Below are 22470 nucleotides of genomic sequence, written 5' to 3' on the forward strand. Positions count from 1 at the left end.
GCCAAACTGATTGGTCGTCATTTCATACTACAGGTGGACAATGACCCAAAACATAAAGCCAAAGCAACCCAGGAGTTTATTAAAGCAAAGAAGTGGAATATTCTTGAATGGCCAAGTCAGTCACCTGATCTCAACCCAATTGAGCAGCATTTCACTTGTTAAAGACTAAACTTCAGACAGAAAGGCCCACAAACAAACAGCAGCTGAAAACCACCGCAGTGAAGGCCTGGCAGAGCATCAAAAAGGAGGAAACACAGCGTCTGGTGATGTCCATGAGTTCAAGACTTCAGGCAGTCATTGCTAACAAAGGGTTGTCAACCAAGTACTAAAAATGAATATTTTATTTAAAATTATTGAATCTGTCTAATTACTTTTGGTCACATTAAAAACAGGGTGACACATGTTAAGTAGCTGAAACTCCTAAACCCTTCATCCAATTTTAATGTGGATACCCTCAAATGAAAGCTGAAAGTCTGAACTTCAACTGCATCTGAATTGTTTTGTTTAAATTCATTGTGGTGATGTCTATAACCAAAATTAGAAAAATGTTGTCTCTGTCCAAATATATATGGACCTAACTGTATATACATGTGTCCTTATTTGTCTCTAAGCCTGACATAATCCAAGATATATTGTGCAAGGTGGATGCCTCAAAAATGAAGGATTTCATCAGTTGGACATCTATCCGTCAAATTTTTTAGTTATTGAATTGGTATCATGACAAATTGTATAACATAAAGGGATACTGTCATGCCTAAAAATGCCATTTAGCAGTGGATATAGGGTCAATCTGCAGGTAAGTAGCGTGAAAATCATGTTAGGCTGCCTTAGTGGAACTGGAAGGCAGCGGCTGCAGGGAGGATATAAGTTCATTTTCTCTCTACAGCCACTGTTTTAGTAAAGCAGCATAAACATGACTTTAAGACCATTAACCTGCAAACTAAACCTTAATCATGTTGTCTGGCTTATTAGAACAGCGGCTACAGGGAGGATATAAGTTCATCTTCTCTCTGCAGCCACTGTTTTAGTAAAGCAGCCTAAATATGACTTTCAGACCATTTACCTGCAAATCAACCCTTTATCATGTTAGTCTGGCTTATTGGAACAGCGGCTACAGGGAGAACATGAACTTATATTATATCTGCGGTCACTCTCTTCAGTCATCAGGGTGGTACAGGGAGCTGTTGCATTGTTATCACTCCCCTGCACATGATTGACATCCTGCTTTGCACACACGCACACACCACACATATACTCTGCAGAGCTGGCTGTCAATCGAAGTGCAGAGGAGTGATTACCACCACGCTCACAGTATACTAGGTGACTGTAACTGCTCAGCCCTGGCTAAGATTAGAGTGTCAGCTTTTCTTAGCAATGTCCTATTTGCGTACTATGGGGGCTTCTCATAAAAATTCTTATGTACACACTTTAAATAGTTGCAATGTTTTAGCACAACTGCAAAAATATTGCGACATTTGGTGTTTACATGCCAGTCTTTGGCATCTAAGCCAATATAGGCATGGAAGAACAGGTGTAGTCACAATAACCCATCAAATTCACTGTAAGTGACACCAGTAACTCCAGAAATGTACGCCAGACCCGTTACTTTATAAATCAGGTCAGTGTACTCCCGCGAGCACTTTATTAAGACTGATGTGCGCTATTTCAGACTATGTCAATATAGTATAGTTTAGGTAGTTTTATATACTCTTTATTATTAGGTGAGTTACGATAATGTCTAAACTTTGGAAATAAAAGAACAGATATAAATGTATATCCGGACATGCGGCGCGTCTTTATAGACCGCAGCATGTCTATTTATCTTATGGAGACACTACGTCTCCGCAAGATAAATAACACAGTCTATGAATACGATGCGGTGTTCAATGAACACATCCGGAATCACCGCGCGTACAACAGGGGGCGGGACTTGGGAGGAGCGGGGTATCCGCTGCGTCCAAAGCACAGGGATTCTAGACCGTGGACACATACCCTTAGGAGCTGTTCACCATAAGATGGAGCCTGATTTGGTTCTTTTTCTCTTTTGCCTATTTCTGCTGTTTCAAGGGTTCAAACCTCATTCTTCTTTGGTTATAATCTGGACACTGTACTCTCTTGTCTTCGAAGTATTTATTGTCTACATCTATCAAGTTTTGTTACTCATTTGTAACATTTTTCATTTGCATAGCTTATGTTCATGAATGCATGGATACAACATCATCAGTCACTGATTGGCTGCAGTGGTCATAGTCTGCCCCAGGAAGTGAGGAGACCATCAGAGCACCCTGGATGCAGAACAGAAGAGCAATGGGGTATTGGTAGATGAGTACCTGTCTTTTTTTTCTTAAAGAATGCTGGGCCCATTTTTAAAAGGAATCTGTCAGCGGGTTTTTGTTATCTAATCTGAAAGCAGCATGTTGTACATGGGCAAAGAGAAGCTGAATCCAACAAGGCATCACTTAGATTACTGGGAGCAGCCATTCTGACACAATCAGACCTTTTAGACTTAGCAATGCAGCAGAGCTGAGGTAGCTAACCCCGCCCACATCAGGCTCTGTATATACTATGCCCATAGACAGGGAGCTACCTATCACTGGAGGGGGTGTGTTGGACCAGGAGGCATGCGCTGCTGCAGTCCAGCAATGATAAACTCCTGGTGCTAAAACAATCATTGCAAGTAAACAAAAGGAGGAGCTTGATATAAGCGGCATCGCTGAAATCTGTGTTGTAACTCCTACAGCATGCTGCCTTCAGATTACATGGCAAAAACCTGCTGGCAGATTCCCTTTAAGAAAATAAAAGAGGAGGTATCCCTTTAAAGATGATTTGTATTTCTTCTAAAAAGTACACTATTCCTTCCAATGGCATAGACACATGTTCTTGTATGAAGAATCAAAGAACTGTTTGAGCTATTAAGGCCTAAACGCCACGACCTTGAACCACAGTAATCTGCCACTTTAATATCTCTGTGTAATGATTTCAACACTAATCTGGATTGCGTTAATGTGGTAGATGACTGTGGTTCAAGATCATGGAGCTTCTGCCATACTAGTGATCATAGTGTTGTTAAATTGGTTGTCCACTTTTGGGGATCTTTTTTTTTTAAGTAAATGAATGTTGGCTAAATGTAATTTTTGTAATTGGGTTTCATTAAAAATTTGCCACCATTTGCCTTTTATAGCCTTTCTGTTGTGCTGTCTATTGCTGGATGCAGAATGGGTTAAGTGAGAACCCTAATGCTACCAGTTGTAATGGTCCAGTGGGAGAGTATGTAGCTCTTTTAGCCCTTTTTTTAGCTCCTGTCAGTTGAAAGGTGCAGTAAAACAAAGCTCCCATAAAAGCAAAATGGTGCAAATTTTTTAATGAAACTAAATAGTAAAAATGATTTTAGCCCCAAATACATGCAATTAAGTAAAAACAAAAAAAATCTTCAAAGGTGGACAACTGCAATCCATGGTGCTGTTGTCCGCAGTGCCTCTAAGTATGCCGGTGGCGCTAATTTTTACATAAAATGTATACAGATTTCATTGCGTGAAGATTGATAGTGGAAGTCATTAGGATAAGATACACAGTGAAAACTACAGATTGGAAGCAGAGCAATACACCATATAGAGGCAAGGACTCAGAAACTCCATGCAACCAAAGCAATGGAAAAAACACATAAAAAAGACAAGAGAGACAAACGCTCGGTTTACCGAAACTTTTCTCTTGCAAGGACATTCTTCAATGTTACACTGTCCCGGCTAAGACACACAGGAGAAAAACGATGCAGAGGTGACGTCTACGCTTCAGTAAACAGCGAGTGAATAGAGCACTTGTGTAACGTTCCAATAAATTTTGAGGCTATAAATGATTTAGTAAGACGCTAATTTGGTATTTTATTATAGTTAAGGAATATTACTGCATTTGCTTTACCAAATGCACCTTCCAAGGGCCATATAATATTTGAGTCTACAATCCTAATTTATAGCATAGAAATGTATTAAACAGTAATCAAATTATAAATCACGTCAATTTCCTGACAAACTGCATGCTAATTACATAGTCATGGCCGAAAGTGTTGGCACCTTTGAAATGGTACTAGAAAATTATTTCTCCCAGAAAATTATTGCAATTACACATGCTTTCTTAACACACGTATATTTCCTTTGTGAGTATCGGAAAAACACAAAAAGAAACTGAGAAAAAAGGTAAATTGGACATAATTTCAAAGAACGGGCCAGACATAATTGTTGGCACCCTTCCAAAATTGTAGGTGAACAACTTTGTTTCAAGAATGTGATACTCGTTCAAACTCACCTATGGCAAGTAACAGGTGTGGGCAATATGAAAATCACACCTGAAACCAGATAAAAAGGGAAAGTTGACTCAATCTTTGCATTGTGAGTTTGACTGTGCTACACTAAGCATGGAGAACAGAAAGAGGAGAAGAGAACTGTCTGAGGACTTGACAACCAAAACTGTTGAACAATATCAACAATCTCAAGGTTACAAGTCCATCTCCAGAGATCTTTATGTTCTTTTATCCATGGTGCGCAACATAATAAAGAAGTTTACAACTCATGGCACTGTAGCTAATCTCCCTGAACGTGGATGGCAGAGAAAAACTGATGAACGCTGGCTAGTCCAGATGGTGGATAAGCATCCCCAATCAAATCCCCCCAAAATTTAAGCTGTCAGCACAAACTATCCATTGACATTTCAATGAATTAAAATGCTATGGCAGGAGATCCATGAGGACTCCACTGCTGACACACAGACATAAAAAAGCTAGGCTGCAGTTTGCCAAAATATAAGTAAGCCAAAATCCTTCTGGGAAAGTGTCTTGTGGACAGAAGAGACCAAGATAGAGCTTTTTGCTAAAGCAAATTATTTTACTATTTACTAAAAACCGAATGAGGCCTACAAAGAAAAGAATACAGTACCTACAGTTAAATATAGTGGAGTCGCAAAAATGTTTTGGGGTGGTTTTGCTGCCTCTGGCACTAGGTGCCTTGACTGTGTGCAAGTCATCGTGAAATAAGATTACCAAAGGATTTTGGGTCGCAATGTAGTGCCCAGTGTCAGAAAGCTGGGTTTGCATCCTGGATCATGGGTCTTCCAGTAGGACAATGACCCCAAACATACTTCAAGAAGCACCCAGAAAACGATGGAAACAAAGCGTTGGTGAGTTCTAAAGTGACCAGCAATATGTCCGGATCTAAATCCCATTGAACACCTGTGGAAAGATCTTAAAGGGAACCTGTCACCTCGTTTTGCCGCTATAAGATGTGGCCACTGCCTTTCGGGGCTTATCTACAGCATTCTATAATGCTGTAGATAAGCCCCCAAAGGCAGTGGCCGCATCTTATAGCGGCAAAACAAAGTGACATATTCCCTTTAAAATTGCTGTTGGGAGAAGTCACCCTTCAAATATGAGAGACCTGGAGCAGTTTGCAAAAGAAGAGTGGTCCAAAATGCTAGCTGAGAGGCGGGAGAAGCTTGTTGATGGTTATAGGAAGCAAATGATTGCAGTTATTTATTACAAAGGGGGTGCAACCAAATATTAAGTTGAGAGTGTCAACAATTTTGTCAGGCCCATTTTGGGGGTTTTGTGTGAAATTATGTCCAATTTGACTTTTTTTTCTCTGTTTTTTTGTGCTGTTTCAATACACGCAAATTAAATAAACACGTGAATAACAAACCATGTGTAATTGTAATTTTCTGGGAGAAATACTTCATTTTCTGGAACAATTTCAAGGGTGCCAACACTTTCGACCATTACTGTATATTTGTATGGAGCATATAGCGTGAGGTCTGGGAAATTATTAAAAAAAAAAAATAAAAAATAAAAATGTTGCCAATCCGCTGCTGATACTTTCTTGGACCACCACTAGTTTCTGCTAGCTGGCACCAGTGATATGTGTCTTCGCGATATGTGACCTGACTGCAACCATTAACTGGAAACAACAGGGACAGCAGTGGTCGCCCTACAGTCAGTGACTGGCAGCAGCAGTCACCTATCAATACATCAACTCATCACTGAGACTGGTGGGAGTGATGGAGGATTTCAAAGGTGAGTATTACAACTTTTGTTATTCTATACTATTGCAATCTGTTTGTAAAAGATTTAGCTATAGCTGTAAAAAAAAAAAAACATTTTCAGGTGGTCTACACTTTACAAAACCAATTTAAAGTGGTCATAGACTTTACAGAACCCGTTGAAGGTGGTCGCTAGATAACTAGGGAGCCATCAGCTACTCCTGGACCTTCCCATACCCATGCAAGCTTCGGCTCGGCCAAACGTGCAAGTGTTCTCAATAAAGTGGAAACAGTAACTGAGAGACACCTTTGGTGGCAAATTATCTTCCATATATACCATATATCTGATTTCTGCTTATGGGATCTGAGACTCAAGGAAACCTTGTAGGACCCCCAGAATTCTGATAATATATAATTATTTATTATATCAATTTTTGTATCTCAGAAGTGGCCATGTCCCACGACATTACTATAAGAGCAGTGACATTCTGGAAGTCTCTGCCACATGATCTTGTAATGGTTGACTCACAAAGGTTCTAGGAGGGCCCGGATGTCTTTCTTGAATGATCTAATATTAAGGTTAAGGGCACTAGATTCTGTTTTCGGATCAATCCAGGGAACTAGTCTGATTGCTGTATGTCGGGTCGGAAAGGATTTTTTCCCTAATATGGGGCAGTTAGTGCCTGCCTTATGGGGTTTTCACCATCCTTCCATCTGGATCAAGATGCTACGCTATACGTGAACTTGATAGACTTATGTCTACCGTCACCCTTAAAAACTATGAAACGATACCTAATCAGAATTCTGACTTGACAGGTTACATTACTATAACCATAGTATTTGATGCTACAATTAGCAAAACGGGTCAGTGAAACAGAACTAGAAGTATGTGAGTGTACACTGGGTGTCAGAAGGTGGAGCGGTTGTCAGGTCACTGTGTTCATGTTGGAATAAAACCTAGAGCCTACCCGAATAGCATGGCAGCTGCCACAATTTTTACCTCTGCTAAATTAAAGGGGCTTTCCCACGAACAAAGTCCATTTAAATTATAATAGATCTTGGAATAATAATTATTTCCACAATCGGATGTGTTTAAATAGAATGTTCCTGTGCTGAGATAATCTTATAAATGTGCCCCTGCTGTGTACTGTGTAATGGCCGTGTCTGACCGTACAGGGACATGGTGTGATCATAGCACAGGAAGATTTTGTTTAGCACATCCAATTGTGGAAAGAATTATTATTCCAAGATCTGTAGATAAAAATGAACTTTGTTTGTGGGACAACCCCTTTAAGTCTGACGCCAGCGGGATTTATTGTTCGTATGCCAAAACATCCAATGCAATAACTATCCACGCTGAAAAATAATACATTGGTCACTGATATAGATGTATCGACACAAATACTACTTACGTTCTCATAATGCTTTTTAACAATGGGCTCATAAAAGCCGATGGCTTCTTTGTATTTATTTTCCTGCATGAACAAGACATGGGCCACATTCAGTTTCCATACATCATGCTCATTGCAAAACTCCACCGATTTCCGGAAGATTTTCTCCACCATCGAGTAATTCTCCAGATTCCAGTATATTTTTGCCTGGGCCATCAGGACAGGAATATACCTAGAAAGAATGCGAAGTATAGATAACGCTGAAAAAATGGATTAAAAAGTGTCCTGTTATAGCTTCTCTATTAATTAAAATGACACATGGATTGAATGACATCCAAAACGATTAGACATCCAGCTGGTGTCCATATATGATTTAATTCCGCACTGGTGAGCCTAGTTGCTTGACTTGTATATGGCCTTTTATACACCTTTATGTTGTGTTCACACGTTCCGGATTTTTCACATTTTTTTCATGTTTTTTCGCAATAAAAACACTTAAAAAACGCATACATATGCATCCCATCATTTATAATGCATTCCACAATTTTTGTGCATATGTTTTTGCGGAAAAAAATGCAGCATGTTCAGTCATTTTGCGTATTTTTTGCGGATTTCCCACTATATTATTGCATTGGGAACTTCAGGAAAAATCTGCAAAGAAACGCGAAAAATCCGCATGTGGATTTCTTGCAGAAAATGTCCGGTTTTATTCAGGAAATTTCTGCAAGAAATCCTGACGTGTGCACATAGCCTTAACACTCTCCATGATATAGTCACACATTGAGGTTTCCTAGATATCATGGTCACCAGCTCTCCTTTCTTGGGCTATTTTTTGTAGGTACTAATCAATTCCGGAAACTTTATACAAGACCTGCCATTTTGGAAAAGATCTGACCCAGTAATCACATTTTGGCCCTTGTCATAGTCACTCAGATCCTTACGCCTGCCCATTTTTCATTCCGCCAACACATCAAGACTTGACTTGCTATCTCATCTATCCCATTTCTCGAAAAGTCAATAGATGGATACATTGGGCAGCAAGATTAGTCCAACCAGCGATACCTTAGCTAGTAGTCAAGCATACAGGGTGTGATAGGGAGCCGCCAGATCCTCACACATATTAGCGGCACATTGATTCTACTGACGTGGGAGGGTGGAGAATCATGAAGGCACTACCATGTATTTGTGAGATTCCTGCCAGGGTAGAAGGAGACTGTAGGGGGCGTAGTATGGAAGTGTAGGAAGGGCCAATAACGAAGGAACATTCAAGTATTCATAGGAAATGTTGTCATTGGTAATCTATGGTGCCATTATGTGTCTCCCCTGAAGCCTTACCACAATGGTGCTCTTTGAGAGCATTGCGAAGGGTTTATATATATATATATATATATATATATATATATATATATATATAGTGTGACAGTTTCTAAATATGTTTTATCACGTGTGATAGTAAAATTCCTCATGGTACAAACCCCTTTATGGTAACAATGTTATGAAATGATCTTACTTTTCTAGGGCTTCATCATATTCACTCACAGCCTTTTTAACGGCTTCATCATCCCGGTTAAGTCTCGCTTCTTGTACCTTGATATTGTAAGTAAATATTAAAAAAAATAAAGACATTTTATATATATCTCTCAATAAATACACACACATATACCTGTATATTTCCACATCAGTTTTCATTTGTGCTGTGCCATTTTCTCTAACGCCTCATGAGAAAGACAGGTACATTATCACACCAATGATCAGCTCCTGTGGTCTTCCCTAAAACTACAGGCCCTGACTGATTATACTGTATAGGGCACTATATGGGACCCATTATACTGTATGGAGCACTGACGGGTTACTGTATTGTATGAAGTACTATGTGGGGCCATTATACTGTATGGAGAACTATGCGGGGCCATTATACTGTATGGAGCACTATGTGGGGCCATTATACTGTATGGAGAACTATGCGGGGCCATTATACTGTTTGGAGCACTATGTGGGGCCATTATACTGTATGGAGAACTATGTGGGGCCATTATACTGTATGGAGCACTATGTGGGGCCATTATACTGTATGGAGAACTATGCGGGGCCATTATACTGTATGGAGCACTATGTGGGGCCATTATACTGTATGGAGAACTATGCGGGGCCATTATACTGTATAGAGCACTATGTGGGGCCATTATACTGTATGGAGAACTATGTGAGGCCATTATACTGTTTGGAGCACTATGTGGGGCCATTATACTGTATGGAGAACTATGTGAGGCCATTATACTGTTTGGAGCACAATGTGGGGCCATTATACTGTTTGGAGCACTATGTGGGGCCATTATACTGTATGGAGAACTATGCGGGGCCATTATACTGTATGGAGCACTATGTGGGGCCATTATACTTTATGGAGCACTATGTGGGGCCATTATACTGTATGGAGCAATATATAGGGTCATTATACTGTATGCAGCACTATGTGGTGCCATTATAATGTATGGAGCACTATGTGGTGCCATTACACTGTATGGAGATCTATGTAAGGCCATTATACTATAAGGAGCACTATATGATGCCATTATATTGTATGGAGCACTATTTGGTGACCTTTGTACTGTATGTAGCACTATGTGAGTCCATTATACTGTATGGAGCACTATATGGGGCCATTATACTATATTGAGCACTATGTGGAGCCATTATACTGTATGGAGAACACTGTGAGGCAATTATACTATAAGGAAGGCAATACAGAGCCCCGTTATACAGTATGGAGGATTATGTGGGGCCCATTATACTGTATGGAGCACTTTTTGTGGCCATTATACTGTATGAAGGGCTGTGTGGGGATTACAGTTTAAAAATCATACTATGATGGGGTCACTATAACTTGCGGGGGAAATTGAGGGGGAGGGTACAGGAGGTTTCCATACCGTCATGTGGAGGGTACTGTGGAGGCCTAATACTGTGTTTGGGGCACTTTTATTTGCATCATACTTTATTATCTATATTATACAAAGTTTTTTGTTCTTTGTTATTACATATTTAAATTAGGCCATTGGGCCATATACTTTTTACTGTTCTTGCATGATTAGTCCAATATTTTGTTCTAAGATCTATTAATTAAAATGTACTTTGTTTGTGGGACAACCCTTTTAAGTTCGTTTCCATATGAAAAATTTTGTTATATTTGACGATAAGGAAAAACGTCCTCAACTGTAGACTTTTTTTTAAAATAAATATGAAAGCGACCAGCGGCTGTGTCCAAGCTTTATGTTTGGCTCTCTGTGTATTTGAGTTTGATATCCCTGGTCTAATGTGTATGGGGTCACTGGCTGACTGATGGTTGAGAGAGATGTCATGGCACCTGTCCAATTTGGGACTTCATATCACATTGTTCTTGCTGAGATAAACCGCCCACCAACATGTCAATCATCTGCTTTCTCATAGAGAACACAGGAGCGCTCGGGCCAAGTGATCAGTCTTGTTTATAGAGCCAAGAGGAGGCAGGAGACACAAGGGATCACCCGGGCGTTACCACAAGGAAGGACGAGACAGTTGGCTGTAAAAAGGTTTTATTTGATTATAGGATTACGCGTTTTGGGTAGGTCCATTCCCTTCATCAGGTACAGTTAAACAGGAAGATACTCACGACCTTTGTAATGGTCGGAAGCAGCATAGCAAGTACAATTGAGTTTGTTAACCCATTTTTACAAACACAATGTATTCTTATGCAAAGTCTGCTTCAGGTAAAAAACAAACAATAAGTTGAGGAGAAACACAGATCAAATAAAAACAATTGATGAATCGATACAATTATAACACTGGTATACAGTGATTTTGGTGCTGATGATGATATTTGTGCGGTTTCCTATTTATGGTGCTGATTAAGAATATGACCGATTTTGCCAAAATAGATCTAGTTTCTGAGATATTTACCGTAATAGTTAAAGGGGATGTCCAGTCAGAACCAATAAATCTGCAGTCACGGCCTTGTTCCATACAAGTGTAATGATATTTTTTAAATCAGCACTCTCAAAATACCATAAAATGAATAAAAAAAAACCTTGGCACCTGAAATAAATTATTTTTGCAGACCTGTGTAATGGACAAAAACCAGTGATGTCACCACTATAAAATCATGATTATCACTAGATTATCGTGTATTCTCTATGCATTCATTAGGACCCTCAGGATACAATGTGGATAATTTAAAGATCCAGAATGATTCCCTAATGATACGTTTTTGGAATCGATCTACAGAAATATGATCGAATATTAATAGCCGTAAACTGTCGGGATTTATTTGGTGTTCATGGAGAAAATGTCTAGACAAGCTGTGATTTGTTACCCTATTCCTAATGTTGGATCATTCTGATGTGAACAGGCGGAATGGTATGACCCACATATTACAGGTAGCACAGACCCTCAACTGCCGATATGTCACATCCTCAAAATGACAAATATTGTGATTGAGTATAAATTCAATATCCTGTAAAATGAACTTCCTTTGATGATCCAGAATAGAGCCATCTTGACACAAAAAATAATTCACAGCCTCAACCCCCAACTGATGTTCAATGTGTTGAAATGAACTGACATCTAAGGAAAAAAATGCAAAATTGGGGGGGAGGGGGAGTACAAGTTTGTTTAATACACGTCATGAATGTGGGAGGCTTGTCTAATTACATATTGCTGGAGAAATAAATCAGTATCATGAGACAAATGCGTGATGATTGATTTGATTCCCAAAATGATGGGATGCCCCGGGGGATTGGTTAGACTCTTACAGATTTTGGGGGGGAAATTAAAATAAGGCAATTGTTAATACTTGATACACAAATACTCATTTTCTTTTTTTTATTCAAAATATTCTGGCTGATTGCATTCCCTATTAAGTCATTGCATTGTTGAAAATATTGTGAGGAAGGGTCAGGCTTTAGTCTAATATAACAGTTGGTGCCATTGAGTATCCTAAGTGCTTCTGTAATGTAAGCGGATGTGTTCTCCCCCTTTATCTGCATTATGGATAACAATTTGATTATTCCATTTAAGAGATCTGAAGGCTCAGTGTCATTGGTCTGAAGAAAGGATCTAAGTTCTTTTAGGACTAAATGATGAAAAGTATCCAAATGACTCCCCCGATGATGCAAGGGATGCAAATTGGAAGGTCCCCTTACATCAACATGTTGGGGTTCATTTCCAGGAGAAATATATCATTCATTCTGAGATTGTTTATGGGACATGAGATGCAGATACAGACACAGAACATTAGGCCCCTGTAAGGTGATCATGAACGAGGCATAATGAATGTCTGGTGTATGACACACAATGAAAGAGAAGGAGTTACACTGCGTACCTGTTTTGTTCGCTTTCTCAGTTGCTCCGTCAGCATCCCGGCCAGTTCGTCCAGCTTTAAGAAAGCCTAAAAAATACAATAGTGACTGTGACTAGACTGCAAAATTCACCCTTTCTGGGAAAGACAATATGGCAAAACGCGCGAAAAAGGCTACAGAGGTAATGATTTGCCTTCAATCTGTATACATTTGCTATGGTTGCAATAATCGCATACCCTAGTCTGTAACCTAGTTAAGATGCCCACTCCTTATATTCCCACCAGCTGCACAGTATCCATGGGAGACTCCATGTAGCACTTGTTGCACTTTATATTAACTACTATATACTTCCCTTATCTCCCATGAGCATGGTGCACTGGTTGTTGTGTTTTGTATTTAAACTGCATTATATTTTCATGAGTATGCGCGTTTTGTGCTCTGTGTATTTTCATTGAATACACAACGTTATGGTATGTACCACCTGTTGCACAATATTTATTGCTTATTAGTGCTAAAAAATAAGTATTCAAGTTACATTTATATTCATTGGTCTTCAATGAATGTGGTGCACTGACTGTCTTATATATATGCATCCAATCTTAAAGATTTTTTAGGCTATTATTTTCTACTAGGATGATATAATCACTTATAACCACTAGGTGGAGCTCTAGCATCTGTTGAGTTGTCTGGTCATTTGAACCATTTATTTATATATTTTTTTTACATATATTTAATATTTTCCTTATTGGAATATACATATATTAATACTAGTTCTGTGACATACTGTATTTTTTTCAAATGTATATATGATTGATTACCATTTCTGTCTCTGAAAAAATATACCCCCTTTATTCTAGTTTTTAATTGTATGCTTTTATTGTACTTTACCTAATAAAGATTATATATATTTATGGTTCAATTGGGTAGTTAAATGTTTGTTGGTATTTGGTTTATCCTAAAAACTCCCATATGCTGGCTTTGCCCCGCATTGTGGTGCGATAGACCTCAAAACAGCAGAGCATGCAAGACGACCCAGGAGTCTCACAGAACTGGAAGAATTTTCTAAGGGAAAATGGAGGAAAATCCCTCCAACAAGAATTGAAAGACTGTTAGCTGGCTACAAAAAGCGTTTAAAAGCTGTGATACTTGCAGAAGGTAGTGCTACTATGTACTAACCATGCAGGGTGCCCAAACCTTTGCATTGGCCCAGTTTCCTTTTTGTAAGTTTTAAAATGTAAAAAATGAAAAAAAAAAATGCTTTTTGCATAAAATACAAAGGAAATGTGCGATCTTTAAGTTTTGGCCTTTTCGAGATCACTTCCTTTTTAACTTGCTTAACTGTTCACAATAACAGTAATTTTGACCAGGGGTGCCCAAACTTTTACATGCCACTGTATATACACACACATACACGACATATACACTGCACATACACGTGTACATATAAAAGCAGTTAAAGGACCTTTGATGATATTGTGGTCACATGACTATGATGTCAGAAAAGGTCCTTAAGCAGTCGTCATCTCAGAATAGAAACACTGGGGGGCCCTAATTGAGTGGGGGCCCTGGGCAACTGCCCAATTTTGTACCACCCTAACGCTCACCCTCACTAATGCTTATTTTTGGAGTAGATCTTATATTTTAAGCATACTCCAAAAATCTTGTAAAATAATGCTAGGGCTTATTTTCGGAGTAGGTCTTATATTCAGGGAAGCATGGTAGTGATGTATAATAATACAGCAGGAAAGCATACAGTACCTCATCTGGGGCTGTTTGGCATGTTATCAGGGCATCCAGAAAATCATACAAATACTGAAATATATAAGAAATAAACCGATTTCAGAAGCAATGTCTTACATTTATTCTAAGAATAATTATATCTCACAAATCTTGACTACCGACCAATGAATGTGTATGAAGGTTTCCCAATTATCCCTCAACAAAAAAGGATTTTTGGGGACAGAAGGACGGGGCGGGCGGAATTTAAGTACCCAATCCTTTTCTTAGCAGAGATAGGTCACCATCAGCTAATGTTAATAGACAGTTCTCGAAAATTCCCATTTCTACTATTAAATTGGGTAAATACAATTTACGAAACACAGCAAATAGACAAAAAGTTTCTTCATCCTCAATATTTACTTACTGGAGTCAGAAACTTGTAGGTAAGATGAGCATTTTCTGCCAGCACATCTGCTGCAAGATCAAAATACTAAAAAAAAGAGAAACCATAACACTAAATTAATAGTTCCTTACTATGACGGGAAAGAATAACTTTACACTGTTGAATTTTGGGAAAATGAATGAAACAATTATTTTTCTATGGCTAGTCAGAGGATTTTGGAGCCCTGTCCTTGGGATCGGTGGAGTTACCAAAGATCAGACCCCAGAGATCAGCAATGAATCACCGATCCTTAAAGGGGTGATCAGCGGTAATAGTTGCCCAACGTCTCATTCCAATAAAATAATCAACTCTGCAATAAATCCATTTCTGTTCATTCCTTGACTGACCATTCACCCTCAGTCCATGGGCACAATCTGTAGGCGGTGAAGACTGATTTGCGCCTAAACTGAGATAGGAGATGACAGTTGGTATCTTTAAAATTCTATGAAGAGGGGAGAAAGAAGGAGCCAAAGGCCGACACAGACATTCTGCTGCAAGTTCTCCATAGAACTTTATGAGCACTAACTGTCATCTCTACTGATGAGTGAATGTGCTTAGCTAAGGTGTTATCTGAGCATGCTCAGGTCCTATAAGAGTGACTTCGGCGTGCTCGAATAACATGTTCGAGTCTGCAAAGATTGCCTACTAAACAGGCAATCCCTGCATGTGTTGCGGCTGTGAAACAGTGGGGACTCAAACATATTTTTCGAGCACCCCAAAGACACTCGGTTGCACGCAAGCATGCTCAGATAACACCTTATCCCAGTACGTTTGCTCATCACTAATCATCTCCTATCTCAATAATATTCACTGAATACAGATTATACTCTTGAATTGAGAACTTTGAGAATGACTGATCAGTCCTGGAGGAGGGAAAAACTGATTTCTATAATGTTATATTTTACAACGTTTCTTATTTTCACCTGCATTATTGATTTATGAAAAAAAATAAATTAAAATGACGATTACGCTTTAAATCAAAAGTCAGGTCAAGAAGTAAAATTTGGGAGTTTTACCCATTTTTAAATCTTTTTGATATCTAGTATTGATGGGACACAAAGCTGTAAATCAAGTCAGGAAAACAATTTATGCTTCCATCTCACCAGGGACAAACTGACTTGTGGTCAGAGGGAGTGACATCATTATAATCACTAAGTCCTTATTACAATGCCCTGCATGTACCGATAAGGACACGGAAATATTAACTTCTCGGATCCCCTACCTCATACTTGCAGTACAAAAGCAAGAGATTTCCAAATGTCTCCGGTGGAAAAGGATTTTGCTGCAACAAAAACTGCAGCTTCTCAAATCCTTCAGTGGGTTTGGCGTCCATGTTCATCAGTGCTTGATTGTGAAGAGTGACGGGGTCAAGTTCCTGTGAAAATCAGATCAAACAAATACATAGTAAAAAATAGCAATAAAATACCTCCAGACATGCAGCTCCTACTTCAGCATAGTACAAGGTGTTCACTGCTACCCTTTTTTAATTCTTAATTTAAACTTCTCGAGAAACAAATGTGATAAAATATCACGACATTCTGGGAAACCTTGATGAGCTGCAATTCACAACACAACCACTGGATGGCCACAAATAAACGCATATAGTATAGACCAGGGGACGGGGTGCGCAACCTGCGGCCCCTAACAAAAGCCATGTGCGTTCGTGACTTTTTCCTCATTAGGGTATATTCACACGGGTTTTTAATGAGGATTTAGAAGAGGATTTTTCCTAAAAATGTAAAAAAAAGAGCTTCCTATTGATTTTAGTGGTAAATCCTCAAAAGAATGTTAAAAAAATAACACTGTGTGAACCACAGGAGCTTTTTCCCATTAGAAACAACTGGAAGCTTTTTATGGGAATTTCGGTGTAGAATCGATTTCTAAATCCTTGTAAAAAAAAAACTCTGTGAAGTACCATAAGAGTGTGGATCGGTGAAGTAGAATTTCCACCTCTCAAACATTTATGCTATATAATTTCGATATCGTTGTCGCAGGAGGGAATACCCCCTTTTCATAGTGGCCTTTGGGATTGGTTCTATATAACAATGTGGCCCTTGGACAAAAACCGACATATGCATTAAACCTATTATGCCTCAGGCTGGGCTTCATAGGAGATTGTCGCCTTTACTACACACTGCAATACTACAGATTGCAGGCTCTAAGCAAAAATGTAAAAAACGTTAACAAATATTTTGTAAAAATATATAAACCCCTCTTCCCCAAAAAAGATATAAAAGTTTAATTCTCTGCCTTTTCCCCAAGGGAAAATAACAAAATATCTAAGTAAAAAAATGTGAATATTCGTCTTGTCTGTAAAGGTACCGTCACATTAAGCGACGCTGCAGCGATAGCGACAACGATGCCGATCGCTGCAGCGTCGCTGTTTGATTGCTGGAGAGCTGTCACACAGACCGCTCTCCAGCGACCAACGATGCCGAGGTCCCCGGGTAACCAGGGTAAACATCGGGTTGCTAAGCGCAGGGCCGTGCTTAGTAACCCGATGTTTACCCTGGTTACCAGCGTAAAAGTAAAAAAAACAAACAGTACATACTCACCTGCGCGTCCCCCAGCTTCTGCTTCCTGACACTGACTGAGCTCCGGCCCTAACAGCAGAGCGGTGACGTCACCGCTGTGCTTTCACTTTCACTTTTTAGGGCCGGCGCTCAGTCAGTGTCAGGAAGCAGACGCTGGGGGAGGTATGACGCTGGGTGAGTATGTACCGTTTGTTTTTTTTACTTTTACGCTGGTAACCAGGGTAAACATCGGGTTACTAAGCGCGGCCCTGCGCTTGGTAACCCGATGTTTACCCTGGTTACCAGTGTAAAACATCGCTGGTATCGTTGCTTTTGGTGTCAAACACAACGATACACAGCGATCGGACGACCAAATAAAGTTCTGGACTTTATTCAGCGACCAGCGACATCACAGCAGGATCCTGATCGCTGCTGCGTGTCAAACTAAACGATATCGCTAGCCAGGACGCTGCAACGTCACGGATCGCTAGCGCTATCGTTTAGTGTGACGGTACCTTAACTCTCCAGAGTATAAAAATACCAAAATATTTATTTCTTATGGTAAACACCGAATTAAATATATACATTATATATATATATATATTCTGTCTGTAACGGATATTCATTGGTCGCGGCCTCTATGTCATGGAATCCAAGTCGCTGATTGGTCGTGGCAAAACGCCCACGACCATTGCCACGACCAATCAGCGACGCGTTAAGTCCGGAAGAAAATGGCCGCTCCTTACTCCCCGCACTCACTGCCCGGCGCCCGCATACACCCCTCCGGTCACCGCTCACACAGGGTTAATGCCGGCGGTAACGGACCGCGTTATGCCGCGGGTAACTCACTCCGTTACCGCCGCTATTAACCCTGTGTGACCAAGTATTTACTATTGACGCTGCCTATGCAGCCTCAATAGTAAAAACATCTAATGTTAAAAATAATAAAAAAAAATAACAAATCATTATATACTCACCTTCCGCCGCCTTTCCGACGCTCCGGTGACCGGTCCATGCAAGCGGCAGGTTCCGGTGCTAAGGTTGGTGTGCGACAAGGACCTGCCATGACGTCACGGTCATGTGACTGCGACATCATCGCAGGCCCTGCGCGCCTGCGCGAGAAGGACCTGCCGTGACGTCACGGTCATGTGACCGCGTCGTCATCACACCCTCGGACCGGAAGCTGCCACCTGCACCCCACACAGGCGAAAGAACTACAAGGGGCCCCTCGGAAGGTGAGTAAGTTTATTTTTTATTTTTTAACCTGTGACATATGTGGCTGGGCAATATACTACGTAGCTCTGTGCTGTATACTACGTAACTGGGCAATATACTACGTAACTAGGCAATATACTACGTGGCTGGCCATTATACTACGTAACTGGGCAATATACTACGTGGCTCTGTGCAATATACTACGTCACTGGGCAATATACTAAGTAACTGGGCAATATACTACGTCACTGGGCAATATACTACGTGGACATGCATATTCTAGAATACCTGATGCGTTAGAATCGGGCCACCATCTAATATACACTGTGTTCCAAATTATTATGCACATACAGTTTAGGAGTGATAAGGTTAGAATTTTTTTGTTTATCATTTAAACTCATTGATGGTGATGTGTGTCAGGGCTCTTTACATCACTGAAAGCAATTGCAGATACCTGTGTAAATTAGTTTGGCAGGTGTGTCCAAATAAAGGCAAGACTACTTAAGAAGGCTGTTCCACATTATTAAGCAGCCTACATTTTTTGCCAAAATGGGAAAGAAAAAGGATGTGTCGGCTGCTGAGAAGCAACAAATTGTGGAGTATTTAGGTCAAGGCATGACTACAATCAACATTGCCAAGACACTTCATCGTGATTATCGCACAATCAAGAAGTATGTAGCTGATTCCCAGCACACATGTGTGCGTGCTGATAAGGAAAAATTGAGGACTCTTTCCAACAGACAATTGCGTAAGGTTAAAAGAGCAGCTGCAAAAATGCCTTGTCATAGCAGCAGACAAGTTTTTGAAGCTGCTGGTGCCTCCAACGTCCCCAGAACAACAAGATGCAGGGTCCTTCAGAGGTTTGCAGCTGTGCGTAAGCCATCCTGTCGACCACCTCTATCCACTGCAACAAGCAGAAACCGCTCCAGTGGGCCAAACGATACATGAAGATTGCCTTCCAAACTGTTTTGTTCACCGATGAGTGCCGTGCAACGCTCAATGGTCCAGATGAATGGAGTGGAGGATGGACACCCCATGAAAACACGGCTAAGGCACCAACAAGGAGGAGGTGGAGTAATGTTTTGGGCTGGAATCATGGGGAGAGAGATTGTCGGCCCCTTTATGATCCCTGAAGGGGTAAAGATGAACTCCATAATCTATGTGGAGTTTCTAAAACAACACTTCCTGCCATGGTTCAAGAGGAAGAACCGTTCTTTCCGCAGAAAGATAATTTTCATGCATGATAATGCACCGTCTCATGCTGCAAAAAACACATCTGCATCTCTGGCTGCTATGGGCATAAAAGTGGACAAACTTATGGTGTGGCCACCATCTTCCCCTGACCTCAACCCCATTGAGAACCTCTGGAGCATCATCAAAAGGAGTGTCTATGATGGCAGGAGGCAGTTCACATCTAAGCAACAGCTCTGGGAGGGGATTCTGTCCACATGCAAAGCAATTGAAGCAGAAACCATCCAAAAACTGACAAATTCAATGGATGAGAGAGTTCAGAAGCTTCTTTTGAACAAGGGGTCCTATGTGCAAATGTAACATCACCTAGAATAAAGTTTTCAATTGAAAACTGTTTGATTTCATTTTGTAATAAGCTGATAATGCTTATAACTTCACAATTGACCATTTTTTTGTTCAAAATAAAAAAAAAAGGTTGAAAACTCTGCTGTGCATAATAATTTGGAACATGTATTTTGAGTGTTTATTTTTTTTAAAAAGATTCTGTTTTCATAGGCAGTTTTTTCCAAAACATTGCAATTATACTAGAATAGTAGATGACTGGAAAATAACAATGACCGCAATTCAGATAGGTAATTTAGAGAAAATATGACGAAATATTATTTGCATAATAATTTGGAACACAGTGTATATATACACTCACCGGCCACTTTATTAGGTACACCATGCTAGTAACGGGTTGGACCCCCTTTTGCCTTCAGAACTGCCTCAATTCTTCGTGGCATAGATTCAACAAGGTGCTGGAAGCATTCCTCAGAGATTTTGGTCCATATTGACATGATGGCATCACACAGTTGCCGCAGATTTGTCGGCTGCACATCCCAAAGATGCTCCATACAAGGCAGGATGGATCCATGCTTTCATGTTGTTTACGCCAAATTCTGACCCTACCATCCGAATGTCGCAGCAGAAATCGAGACTCATCAGACCAAGCAACGTTTTTCCAATCTTCTACTGTCCAATTTCGATGAGCTTGTACAAATTGTAGCCTCAGTTTCCTGTTCTTAGCTGAAAGGAGTGGTACACAGTGTGGTCTTCTGCTGCTGTAGCCCATCTGCCTCAAAGTTCGACGCACTGTGCGTTCAGAGATGCTCTTAGGCCTACCTTGGTTGTAACGGGTGGCGATTTGAGTCACTGTTGCCTTTCTATCAGCTCGAACCAGTCTGCCCATTCTCCTCTGACCTCTGGCATCAACAAGGCATTTCCGCCCACAGAACTGCCGCTCACTGGATTTTTTTTCTTTTTCGGACCATTCTCTGTAAACCCTAGAGATGGTTGTGCGTGAAAATCCCAGTAGATCAGCAGTTTCTGAAATACTCAGACCAGCCCTTCTGGCACCAACAACCATGCCACATTCAAAGGCACTCAAATCACCTTTCTTCCCCATACTGATGCTCGGTTTGAACTGCAGGAGATTGTCTTGACCATGTCTACATGCCTAAATGCACTGAGTTGCCGCCATGTGATTGGCTGATTAGAAATTAAGTGTTAACAAGAAGTTGGACAGGTGTACCTAATAAAGTGGCCGGTGAGTGTATATTCAAAATGGCAGAATAGCAGAGTTTGGTCATTTATAGACTCCACGAAAAACATGGAATAAAAAGGGATTAGAAAGTTGTATTGACCCCAAAATGTTGCCAATGTTAAAACTCCTGCAAAAATTAAGCCCTAATACTACTGACTGAAAAATAAATGTGTGGCTCCCAGAATATCGAGAACGAAGCCAACATTTTTTTTAAAGTAGTTAAATTAATATTCTCATGTTAGGAAATTGGTATAGTGAGTTCGGCAGTATGAAAATAAGAATGTTTGCAATTGTCTCTCACTGCTTATAGCTCGTTGCCAAAGGGACCAGTCACCGCTGCTGTCTAGGAGCAGTGGCTGAGTATGTGCAATAGCTACATTCAAGGTTGAGATCTCAGCCCATTAATTTCTGTAGAGAAGCTTTATAGTACTGCTCACCTCCCTCTCCCTGTAAAACTACAAGCCCTGGCCCCAACCGATGGGTAGTTCTCACTTTCCCGATGAGCTGCTGTGTGGTGCCCTTGTTCAAAGACACTGTTATTGCTATATATACATACTGACAGTGCGCTTGTCCTATAGTTTACATGGTCATCTCTCTCTATGTAAATAAAATAAAAAATATTCCCATTGTATGTAAGTTTTGTTTTACGACGTTCACTTTGAGGTAAAGATGAAGTCCCAAATGTGAATATTAGTCTACACCATGTCTTCAGGAGGGCACCTCTCTCCAGCCTTCTGACTTCCTTGCTGCCTGGGGTGGATGCTCCACCTTGGGTGGCATTTTGGCTTAGCAACATCATCTCGCTGCTGACCTGGACATGCTACTGTGACCGACAGTGCGCTTGTTCTATAGTCTACATGGTCATCTCTCTCTCTATCTCTCTCTCTTTCAAGAGAGAAAGATGACCATGCAGACTATAGAACAAGCGCACTGTCAATAACAGTAGCATATGACAAGCGCACTGTCAGTCACAGTAACATATGACAAGCGCACTGTCAGTCACAGTAGCATATGACAAGCGCACTGTCAGTCAAAGTAGCATGTCTAGGTCGTGTCTAGGTCG

The 22470-nt window shown here is 40.4% G+C and overlaps 1 protein-coding gene across 2 annotated transcripts in view; it reads right to left on the reverse strand.

Moving 5' to 3' along the window:
• The window catches only part of LOC143782010 (intraflagellar transport protein 70A), an 80394-nt gene that overhangs the window by 12984 nt on the left and 44940 nt on the right, over nucleotides 1-22470 (reverse strand). Inside the window, exons 9-15 of one of the 2 annotated variants that reach the window (XM_077269051.1) lie at nucleotides 16126-16278; nucleotides 14886-14951; nucleotides 14501-14554; nucleotides 12766-12831; nucleotides 8923-8999; nucleotides 7434-7644; nucleotides 3696-3743 (exon numbers count right to left, since the gene is read on the reverse strand). In XM_077269051.1, the coding sequence (XP_077125166.1) occupies nucleotides 3696-3743; nucleotides 7434-7644; nucleotides 8923-8999; nucleotides 12766-12831; nucleotides 14501-14554; nucleotides 14886-14951; nucleotides 16126-16278 (675 nt within the window). The remainder of the gene's footprint in view (nucleotides 1-3695; nucleotides 3744-7433; nucleotides 7645-8922; nucleotides 9000-12765; nucleotides 12832-14500; nucleotides 14555-14885; nucleotides 14952-16125; nucleotides 16279-22470) is intronic. The other variant, XM_077269052.1, reaches the window with a different exon arrangement.

This window comes from Ranitomeya variabilis, chromosome 6 (assembly GCF_051348905.1).
Source record: "Ranitomeya variabilis isolate aRanVar5 chromosome 6, aRanVar5.hap1, whole genome shotgun sequence".
In the NCBI taxonomy this organism is placed as follows: domain Eukaryota; kingdom Metazoa; phylum Chordata; class Amphibia; order Anura; family Dendrobatidae; genus Ranitomeya; species Ranitomeya variabilis.